The 11,910-nt window shown below is 46.1% G+C and overlaps 1 protein-coding gene across 1 annotated transcript; it reads left to right on the forward strand.

Moving 5' to 3' along the window:
- The first annotated feature begins 50 nt into the window (after positions 1 to 50).
- LOC143481600 (BOS complex subunit ncln) lies at positions 51 to 7,570 on the forward strand. Its single transcript, XM_076979671.1, has 16 exons — positions 51 to 350; positions 510 to 684; positions 1,274 to 1,464; positions 1,734 to 1,878; positions 3,106 to 3,203; positions 3,307 to 3,384; positions 4,383 to 4,486; positions 4,731 to 4,819; positions 5,343 to 5,482; positions 5,606 to 5,775; positions 5,876 to 5,963; positions 6,155 to 6,193; positions 6,283 to 6,455; positions 6,550 to 6,603; positions 6,707 to 6,785; positions 7,035 to 7,570. The coding sequence occupies exons 2-16, from the start codon at positions 543 to 545 to the stop codon at positions 7,089 to 7,091; spliced, it is 1,647 nt and encodes a 548-aa protein (XP_076835786.1). The 5' UTR covers positions 51 to 350; positions 510 to 542; the 3' UTR covers positions 7,092 to 7,570.
- Positions 7,571 to 11,910: the final 4,340 nt, after the last annotated feature.

The following is an 11,910-nucleotide window of genomic DNA, read 5'->3' on the forward strand; positions in this document are numbered from 1 at the left end:
AAGTCAACCAGTCTGTTGTGAGTGCTGTCACATTGCCAAGGAATGAACCTTCACACCAATGGTAAGCCAGGAAATAGTGCTAACTGGCCCAGAGGCGTGAGCTTCCACAGAAGGAGGCTTAGGATTGGGGGACAGGTCTGATTAGCCTGAAAGCTTAGGACTGGGGGGCAGGTCTGATTAGCCTGGGTTATCCGCTCCACAACAGATGGCGTGGCAGGCTTAGCCACAGGCCTCTGTCAGCTTCTTCTAGTGGCCACACTCCGGACAGCAGATGCTACATGCTACGTCCCGACGGACAGCCAATGCTACATACTACGTCCGGTCCTTGCTGAAGATAAATATTACGGAAGGTGAGCTACGTGCCGTAGAGGTCTTTTTAGGGTTTGAATAGGAGCAATAACGCGATTCTAAGTGTAGTGTCCGTTATAATAGCTTTTGCAAGTCTACGCCTGCATTGTACACTAAGTGCATTACATTAAGTGGCTATAAGTAGGCTCTTGTCCCTGTAGCTCTGCGAGAGGACAGTGGTGTGTCCAGGCAGGATGAGACACGGCGGCTGCAGGCTGGTGTCTCTGCTGCTGCTCTGTGTCCAGGTGCTTCAGTCTTCAGCTCAGACTGCAGCTTCCTCCTACGAGTTCACCGCCTACCGCATGCAGCAGTATGACCTGCCTCAGGAGAAGCGCGGTAACCCCCTCACACACACACACACACCTCTCCATTAAACACTCATTTACTGCTGATTTCCTTGAATCAATCCTCGAGTATTGTTTTCATGGATGAGGCTTTGTTTATGAATTTGCTTATGAATAGCTAGTCTGACGCATAGGCTACTAATGTATGTGAAGGTAGCCTTTAAATGTTTTAAAGTTTTAGTTGAAATGCCGGGTTAAGTGATTCATGATCCAATATGTATAAGAGCTACTAGATCTCATGCAACTGAATCTCTGGATTCATTGGAAATTGGTTGAGAAAGAAGTTTTGGGAATAATGAAGAAACTAGACTTTTTTTATATAAATGCACCAGCTAGATTATGTACATTGTCACATGCATTTTGTCAAGACTGTTCAGATAAAACTGATATATTGATCTATTCTCCATTGTGCTTGGAGATTAATAAACAGTTCAGAGAACATTTCAGGACTTCCTGTCAGCACACAACCCAGTTGGAGACGGTCACATGTAGATGGGAGACACAGAGCTGATCTGTAGTTCCGGCTCAAGTGCTCAGTTACAAGGCAACGTTGCCACAAATATGTGACCTCACATCTCCAGGTTGCCGTGGAGCCATTGTTGTTGCCGAGGTCCGCTCAGTGGCCGACTCCGTCCTGACCCGGCGCTGCGTGATCATGAAGCTGCCTGACTTCACCGTAGAGCGCTACCTACAGGCCATGAGGCAGAACGCAGCTGCTGTGCTCATCTTGCTCCCCAGAAACATCTCCAGCGTGCCTGAGGATGTCGTTCAGGTGGTGGCCACGTACTGTTTCTGTGGTTTTGTCATTTTCACAAGCGTCGTAAGATATGTATTTTAGACTTCAGCACTGGTCTGCTTTAAGAAGACTGTATATATATTTTTGATTGGGATTGATTGGGACTGATTAGGAGGAAGTAAATACACTCACTGGTAGCATCATAAAATCTAGCTAAAAATTGTTCACTTTAACATCTCTTTGTTCACTTTCATATCTCTCCCTAAGCTTATAGTTTAAACATTCATGTGATCTTTCGTCTTCAGGGTTTCATGGCCAGTGAGTCGGAGGCCCTGAGTAGAGAGACCCTCATGCCCGTGTACGTGGTCCCAGAGGACGAGCAGCTTCTCTGCATGTACGCAGAGGTGAAGCTGGCTGCGGTCACCACGTCTGCCTCTGTGCTGGTCAGAGGTGAGAGAGGCCACACGGAGAACCAGAGATGAGCACTGATCCTTACATACTGAACACTGATCCTTACAACCTGAACATTGATCCTTACAACCTGAACACTGATCCTTATATCCTGAACACTGATACTTACATACTGAACACTGATCCTTACATCCTGAACACTGATCCTTACATCCTGAACACTGATCCTTACAACCTGAACACTGATCCTTACATCCTGAACACTGATCCTTACATCCTGAACACTGATCCTTACAACCTGAACACTGAACACTGATCCTTACAACCTGAACACTGATCCTTACATCCTGAACACTGATCCTTACATCCTGAACACTGATCCTTACAACCTGAACACTGATCCTTACAACCTGAACACTGATCCTTACAACCTGAACACTGATCCTTATATCCTGAACACTGATCCTTACAACCTGAACACTGATCCTTACAACCTGAACACTGATCCTTACATCCTGAACACTGATCCTTACATCCTGAACACTGATCCTTACAACCTGAACACTGATCCTTACATCCTGAGCACTGATCCATACTGAATGGCAACTTTATTAGAGACACCTGCCCAATATTTCCCAGCCTGAAACCCTCCCAGGGTTTGGCTCATACGATGTGAGTGTAGTGAGAACGGTGTGATCAAACATGCAGCACAACAGGTATTCTGCGGATGTAAATAAGGGGTGAGAGGAGGATGTCGAGAATCATTCTGATGAACACATGCACAGCGGGACAGACTGCAGTCCAACGCTGCACTAGCTTACTACTGTCCAAACACACAACTCCTCACTCCTCGGATGGGCCTTGACCTTTCAGTCATGGGTCCTACAGTCATGGATTGGCTACAGGAACATGACAGGTTGTTGTCCTTCCTACCCTGGTCTTCACCACACCTAGATCTTAACCCCCTGTAGAGCACCTCTGGGTCAGAGTAGAACTGACTGTTCAGGACATGGCAATAACTCCATATAATTTGCGACATGGGCCGAGATTCGAATGATTTTAACACCTGGTAGAATCTACCTCACGATGAATTCCTGTGTGTCTCATTAAGTGGCCATTATTTTACCTCACATATGTGACTTGCATGTACAGACATCGTATTCCTGTATTCTCCAGCTGTAGTGTGATTAGGTGTAGAGGGCATTTAGGTCTTTGCTGCACTGGGGAGTCTAGTGCAAAGCTCACATGTTTTTATTCATGGTGCAGTTCTCAGCAGTATGATCACCGCCACGGCCTTCCAGATACTGGTGAGCAACAGCTCACCAATCAAGGCCATTACAGACAGTTCCATCATTACATTAGAGGTGAGTTTGACAGCTTGCCTTAATTGGCAACTCCATTCCCAACACCAGTGTATGACCCGTAACTCAACCTGCCAGCCACATTGATTGATTGCTTTGTTCCAAGGGTGCTCTTCCCGGAGCCAGAGAGGGTCTACCAACGATCATAATCACTGCCCACTACGACACCTTTGGTCTAGCACCAGTACGTCCTTCTCATTGATTAAACACATACACACACTTATCATTCGTGGTTTACATAGTTATGCATGAATCTGGGTTTATGAATATATGTATATGAATATGTATATATTGTATATATGTACATATGTATATATGTCTTATCATGATAGTCTTATCATGACTTCACATGAGTTTTTAGCTGTTTTTGATCACACTAAAATATAATGGAAATCATAGGATGATTGTGGTAAAGAGCTAAGTTTACTCCTGTGTGTGAGCTGACCTTTACGATCACAGACACACACACACACACACACACACACACACACACACACAGAGGAAGGAGGGCATTAGTTTTCTTGCAGAGATGAATGTTCTGCACATCATTCCTCTGCTTCTGTGATTAATGAAGCCGTAACGATGCTGTAATAATCTTGAAAACACGGCACATCATCCATTAAACGGCTAAATGTTTTTCTTGAGCTTCACAGACATAGATGATGTGTTTTGCACCACTAAATGATCTGCAACATGAAATCTCCAGGTCTATGATGAAATGAAGGCAATTTATTATACCATAAACTTGCCAATGGTATTGAGTATTCACTGCTTATGAGGAAACTGTCTGTTTTTTCGCTTTCTTTGTGAATTGTGAAGGTTGTTAGTAAATTATAACTTTTTCTACTCTACAGACTCATCAACCAAACAATTATTTCACTATCAGGGTGCTGTTATGTCAAAGACCCACGTGTGTGGCGGCCCATGCGAGTGACTTGGTTGTGTGACCTTATATCTTCTGTTGTCCCCTGATGTGTTTAGTTCACTGGCTTCACCTTTCAGTCCTTCCCAGATCATTAAATGGTGTCATTTAATCTTTTTAAATGGTCAGTCGAGAGATTTTCTGAGGATTCGTCTATTTTAGACTGCTGATCGGTCAAAACATGGCAAGCTATGGATCAAGCAGGTGTGTGTGTGTGTGTGTGTGTGTGTGTGTGTGTGTGTGTGTGTGTGTGTTGCCAGTGGCTGTCCTATGGTGCCGACTCCAATGGAAGTGGGGTGGCCATATTGCTGGAACTGGTTCGTCTCTTCCAGCGACTCTACAGCGACCCTCACAGCAAGCCTCCGTGAGTGACCCATGACCTTATGGGGTCAGGGTTAAATAGGTCAAGGGAACGACACAATGGCATATAGATTGTAATGATTGTGTTTTTTTTTCATGCATTGAAAGCAGTGTAGAAATGCTTCTTCGGAGCACTTCTAGAAGCTGTGGGAAAGGATGGCGTGTTTGCATGCAAACAAATGTGGCTTTAGTGCCTCTTTTTGATGTGCATGTTTTTGAGGTCATTGTATGGTTGTATTGTTTTGTAGGTATTACCTCCTTTTCTCCCTTACTGGTGGTGGGAAATATAATTTCCTTGGCACCAAGCGCTGGATAGAAGAGAACGTGGACCACTCAGGTTAGTCACGTATTGTGAGACGGTTATTCACCAGGGCAACAGAATCTACCCCACCGGGGGTTTTATAGGTTATTGACCTATTGCCCTGAATAACAGGGGCATCACGGCTTGCTTTCCTGAACCCACACTCACCCCGTCTCAAATACAGACTCACATATAAGGTACATTTTAAGGCCTAGCAGTCTGCTGAACCTCACTGTCTGGACACTGCATGCTTTACAAATGAAATTCTGGAAAAATATCTACACATACAACTATTTGTGTTTCATTTTCAGTCATCCTGATTGCTGTGGAGTTTTAGTGACGTGTTCTGGTTGTGGGTGATAGCACTGAGGAGCTCGTGATAAGAAAATCACTCATGATAAAAAATAAAAAAAAACTAAGAATCTTATCATGTCCTAACAACCACTCTCTTTCTAAACATCCTGTCCTATCAAGCTGAAAATCTCCCAGCTAAGCCAGAACTCCAGCAGGACTGCATGTGTTTTCTTGTTTTTGATAGTGTATCTGCATCTCATTGCAGAATCCAGTGTCCTGCACGATAACGTGGCGTTTGTTCTGTGCTTGGATTCTCTCGGCTCCGGGGATGAGCTTTACCTCCACGTGTCTCGGCCCCCCAGACCCGGTTCCCCTCAGTACGGCTTCATCCAGCACCTGGAAGAAGTGAGAACCCATATAATGCAGGCTTGTCCACATACCCCTGCAGTCCTCTCTCGCATCTCAGGAGTTAGCCAGTCACGTCATTTCATGGATTAATCGCTGAATACACGCGTTCCTTCACCGCAGGTGATCTCCTCCAGGTTTCCTTGGGTGAGGTTTGGCACCGTGCACAAGAAGATCGACCCGCACGGCTCGGCGGTGTGGGAGCATGAGCATTACAACATGAGACGCATCCCAGGATTCACCCTGTCTCACCTGGAGAGATCAGAACGCAGGGGATCCATCCTGGACACCATGTGAGCAGCAGTCTTCCTCTCGTCTGAGACAGAGCTGTGCATATCATGTGTTTGACCTTTGCAACCTCTGCCACCGCCGATCTGCCTGGTGAGTGCGTAGGTCGCAAGTGGACGCCAGGAAACTCAAACGGAACGTGGTCATCGTGGCAGAGACCTTGGCACGCTACATTTACAATCTGACGGACAGGGTGAGTGAGTCAGGATTGAGACTTCGGGAGGAATATCGTCTCAGTAAATATAAAGGTTCATATTTACACCACACAACCTGCTGCACCTTTAACTGGTACCCTCTGTGTGTGTGTGTGTGTGTGTGTGTGTGTGTGTGTGTGTGTGTGTGTGTGTGTGTGTGTGTGTGTGTGTGTGTGTGTGTGTGGTCTAGGGCTCTCCTAAGAACATCCAGATCTTCAGGGGTAGTTTGGTATTGGTCCTGTACATTGGTTTCCTGTAAATGCTCAGCAGAAGAGTGTACCGCGCTGCTCTGTCACTGAGTGCTTGTGTGTTCGGCAGGATGTCCAGGACGGCCGCTTGTCTGCCCTGATGTCCATTCTGACGTCTGTCCCACGGGCCACTCAGCTGCTGGACAGAGAGCCACAACAGGCCCTGCTGCTCAGCACTCTGGAGCAGGAGTTCAATCTGTACCTTCAGCAGGTCTACAGACACACCTTCCGCCAGGGCCACAGGTATACACACACACACACACACACACACACACATACACACACACACACACAAACAGAAAATAAAAAGATTAATGAGGTTTTGTTTATGTTCTAGGAATCCTGAAATTACATTCTTCGACCAAATGAAACAACCAATGACGATGTACAGGTTGCAATTTTTTTGTTTCTTTTCAAGTTTGTCATGGGGATATTTGTCATCATGCTTTAATAGTCCTACGCCTTCTGAAAAATTAACAGAATGATTTCTTCAGGGTGAAGCCCGCTGCGTTCGATCTCTTCCTGGGTGGCTGTATCACAGGTTACTTAGGAGTGGTGTTCTACGTTATCCAGGTTTGTTCCTTGCTTCTTACTGATGGACCACACTGCTTGGCAGAAGCTCATAGTTTTGTCATGGCAACTAAAGATGATTCTTAAAAATAAAATTATCCTTTTTCTTATCCGTATATATTTGTGTGTAGCCTATTCATACCTTTATGCTCTATGTGTACTTATTGTTGATTATGTAAATCAATCTGAATGACCTTTGTGTTTGAAATGAGCTGTACGACTAAACATAGCAGGTTTTGCTTGTCTCTGCAGAACTTTGGCAGGATATATGTGAGACTCACGGCCCCAGTGAAGAGCAAACACCAGTGAGGCCATTAAATGGGATCGTCTGGGACCAGACCATGACCAGACCAGACCTGACCATGATCAAACCATCACCAGACCTGACCAGACCAGACCAGACCATCACCAGACCATCACCAGACCATCACCAGACCATCACCAGACCAGACCATCACCAGACCATCACCAGACCAGACCATCACCAGACCAGACCTGACCAGACCAGACCATCACCAGACCAGACCAGACCAGACCAGACAAGACAATCACCAGACCTGACACAACCAGACCTGACACAACCAGACCAGAGCAGACCAAACCAGACCAGACCATCACCAGACCAGACCAGACTATCACCAGACCATCACAGATCAGACCAGACCAGACCACACAAGACCATCATCAGAACCTCATCAGACCTCACCTGACCACACCACACCAGACCAGACCTTGAAGCTATTGGAGATGCTGGGCATAGTTTCAGAAGTTCAGTCCTGCAAGTCATTGTGAAGATTCCTCTTCCTTTTTAAATATATTTGAATAATTAAAATATATTGGTAATAGATAACTCTGTTACTTTTACTTCTGTACCAGCCCACCAGTGTCAGGTATCACGTTTTTATGAAATAAAATATTTCCAAAATACATACATAATAGATGGCTTATTGTTTAACTATATCATTTAAAATTCATCAAATAGTCTACTGTCACAAATCATTGCTGTAATAATCATCATTGTAATTCTATGATGTTATTAATTAAATGAACATATTTTGTGACACATTTTTATGATGATTATCCTGCAGTAAGTAAACAACAAACAGGTTCTGACATTATGAGCAGTTTATCATATATATTTTAATTAACCTCCCACCAAAAAACAGGACTTCATTACTCATCTCTCCTCTAATGACATTCTCAAGCGTAATACGGGTTATCGTGTTTTGGAGCCGGCCACACAAGTCAGAGCCTGTCTTGTAGTGTAAGAGAATTCTGCTTAAATAATGTGCGTGGATCATGCTGGAAAATATTGAAATGGACCTTGAAAGTGCCGGACAAGTGCTTTAATTCCACCTTGTATAGGTGTATGAACCCTGCAAACATGACTTTGTCGATCGCGCTGAAGCGCGGCGCGCGCGCGAAGTTGCAAAATTCAAGAGGTGCACGACCTGGCGCAGCGACAGCGCGCGAGGCACTCGCGCACGGGCGGAGCCTCAGCGATTACGTCATTTTCGCCGCGCGGACCCTCGCGCCGCTCGCGGCGCGTCAATATTTAACTTAATTATGTTTATCATGCTGGAAAATATTGAAATGGACCTTGAAAGTGCCGTACAAGTGCTTTAATTCCACCTTGTATATGTGTATGAACCCTGCAAACATGACTTTGTCGATCGCGCTGAAGCGCGGCGCGCGCGCGAAGTTGCAAAATTCGAGAGGTGCACTCACGCACTCGCGCACGGGCGGAGCCTCAGCGATTACGTCATTTTCGCCGCGCGGACCCTCGCGCCGCTCGCGGCGCGTCAATATTTAACTTAATTATGTTTATCATGCTGGAAAATATTGAAATGGACCTTGAAAGTGCCGTACAAGTGCTTTAATTCCACCTTGTATAGGTGTATGATCCCTGCAAACATGACTTTGTCGATCGCGCTGAAGCGCGGGGCGCGCGCGAAGTTGCAAAATTCGAGAGGGGCTGCGCGAGGCGCACGGGCGGAGCCTCAGCGATTACGTCATTTTCGCCGCGCGGACCCTCGCGCCGCTTGCGGCGTGTCAAGTATAAAGCCTGGTTTATACTTTCGCGAGCGACCGTAATGCGCGACTCCGCCCACCTCGCGCGACCCTGCGCGAGCGGTGTAGGCGTTTATACTTTCGCGAGCGTCGCTGCATTGTTCTCCGAAACGATAGGTGGCGATAGGTGGCAGTGGAGAATAAAAAACCTCTGCAAAACCGGGGAAAGAACATTTTTACCTGACCAGAGACCGTATTTAAACACATCAGGCATCAAACGTAAATATGGCTTTGCAGTGTTGTCCGAAACGATACGTTAACAAATACGAGCCTCTTGTAATTCCAGGGCGAAACATGAGAGAACGTGAAGACGTTAAGATTGGGCGTTTTGAAAATAAACAACCATAAACTAATGTGATAAAAAAGCGAATTATTTCGATTCATTTCGAGTATATGTATTTAACTTAATTAAGTTTAACGTGCTGGGAAATATTGAAATGGACCTTTAAAGTGATGTACAAGTGCTTTAATTCCACCTTGTATAGGTGTATGAACCCTGCAAACATGACTTTGTCGATCGCGCTGAAGCGCGGCGCGCGCGCAAAGTTGCAAAATTCGAGAGGTGCACTCACGCACTCGCGCACGGGCGGAGCCTCAGCGATTACGTCATTTTCGCCGCGCGGACCCTCGCGCCGCTCGCGGCGCGTCAATATTTAACTTAATTATGTTTATCATGCTGGAAAATATTGAAATGGACCTTGAAAGTGCCGTACAAGTGCTTTAATTCCACCTTGTATATGTGTATGAACCCTGCAAACATGACTTTGTCGATCGCGCTGAAGCGCGGCGCGCGCGCGAAGTCGCAAAATTCGAGAGGTGCACTCACGCACTCGCGCACGGGCGGAGCCTCAGCGATTACGTCATTTTCGCCGCGCGGACCCTCGCGCCGCTCGCGGCGCGTCAATATTTAACTTAATTATGTTTATCATGCTGGAAAATATTGAAATGGACCTTGAAAGTGCCGTACAAGTGCTTTAATTCCACCTTGTATAGGTGTATGATCCCTGCAAACATGACTTTGTCGATCGCGCTGAAGCGCGGGGCGCGCGCGAAGTTGCAAAATTCGAGAGGGGCTGCGCGAGGCGCACGGGCGGAGCCTCAGCGATTACGTCATTTTCGCCGCGCGGACCCTCGCGCCGCTTGCGGCGTGTCAAGTATAAAGCCTGGTTTATACTTTCGCGAGCGACCGTAATGCGCGACTCCGCCCACCTCGCGCGACCCTGCGCGAGCGGTGTAGGCGTTTATACTTTCGCGAGCGTCGCTGCATTGTTCTCCGAAACGATAGGTGGCGATAGGTGGCAGTGGAGAATAAAAAACCTCTGCAAAACCGGGGAAAGAACATTTTTACCTGACCAGAGACCGTATTTAAACACATCAGGCATCAAACGTAAATATGGCTTTGCAGTGTTGTCCGAAACGATACGTTAACAAATACGAGCCTCTTGTAATTCCAGGGCGAAACATGAGAGAACGTGAAGACGTTAAGATTGGGCGTTTTGAAAATAAACAACCATAAACTAATGTGATAAAAAAGCGAATTATTTCGATTCATTTCGAGTATATGTATTTAACTTAATTAAGTTTAACGTGCTGGGAAATATTGAAATGGACCTTTAAAGTGATGTACAAGTGCTTTAATTCCACCTTGTATAGGTGTATGAACCCTGCAAACATGACTTTGTCGATCGCGCTGAAGCGCGGCGCGCGCGCAAAGTTGCAAAATTCGAGAGGTGCACTCACGCACTCGCGCACGGGCGGAGCCTCAGCGATTACGTAATTTTCGCCGCGCGGACCCTCGCGCCGCTCGCGGCGCGTCAATATTTAACTTAATTATGTTTATCATGCTGGAAAATATTGAAATGGACCTTGAAAGTGCCGTACAAGTGCTTTAATTCCACCTTGTATACGTGTATAATCCCTGCAAACATGACTTTGTCGATCGCGCTGAAGCGCGGCGCGCGCGCGAAGTTGCAAAATTCGAGAGGTGCACGACCTCGCGCAGCGACAGCGCGCGAGGCACTCGCGCATGGGCAGAGCCTCAGCGATTACGTCATTTTCGCCGCGCGGACCCTCGCGCCGCTTGCGGCGTGTCAAGTATAAAGCCTAGTTTATACTCGACGCGCCGCGAGCGCGCTACGGTCGCTCGCGAAAGTATAAACCAGGCTTAAAGCCTGGTTTATACTTTCGCGAAAGTATAAACCAGGCTTAAAGCCTGGTTTATACTTTCGCGAGCGACCGTAATGCGCGACTCCGCCCACCTCGCGCGACCCTGCGCGAGCGGTGTAGGCGTTTATACTTTCGCGAGCGTCGCTGCATTGTTCTCCGAAACGATAGGTGGCGATAGGTGGCAGTGGAGAATAAAAAACCTCTGCAAAATCGGGGAAAAAACATTTTTACCTGACCAGAGACCGTATTTTAACACATCAGGCATCAAACGTAAATATGGCTTTGCAGTGTTGTCCGAAACGATACGTTAACAAATACAAGACTCTTGTAATTCCAGGGCGAAACATGAGAGAACGTGAAGACGTTAAGATTGGGCGTTTTGAAAATAAACAACCATAAACTAACGTGATAAAAAAGCGAATTATTTCGATTCATTTCGAGTATATGTATAAATATTTAACTTAATTAAGTTTAACGTGCTGGGAAATATTGAAATGGACCTTTAACACTAGAAGCGCCAAAGCTCCGGTCATTTGACCGCTGTGACGTCTACTAGAAGCGCCGCCTCTGGTCGACCTAATTATACCTAGAAGCGCCGAGCACCGGTCACTTGACCGCAGTAGCACAAAAAATAATAATATCTTTGCACTGGATCCAATTTCAGAACCCTCCTTTCATGACTTTTCCCAGAATTGTCCTTTTAATAAACTAGTATTTTTACATTGTTAAAAGAAACCCTGCACATGCTAGTTTCAATCGATTTCGCTCGTATCTCTGTAATATTGTCGTCGTCGCCTACACTTCAAGACTGTGATTCTCTTTTCTGCCAGCGGGTGTCGCAAAGATTCGTATGTCATTTAATATTTAGTATAACTAAATAAAGATCAATAGT

Source organism: Brachyhypopomus gauderio, chromosome 18, assembly GCF_052324685.1.
Source record: "Brachyhypopomus gauderio isolate BG-103 chromosome 18, BGAUD_0.2, whole genome shotgun sequence".
NCBI lineage: Eukaryota > Metazoa > Chordata > Actinopteri > Gymnotiformes > Hypopomidae > Brachyhypopomus > Brachyhypopomus gauderio.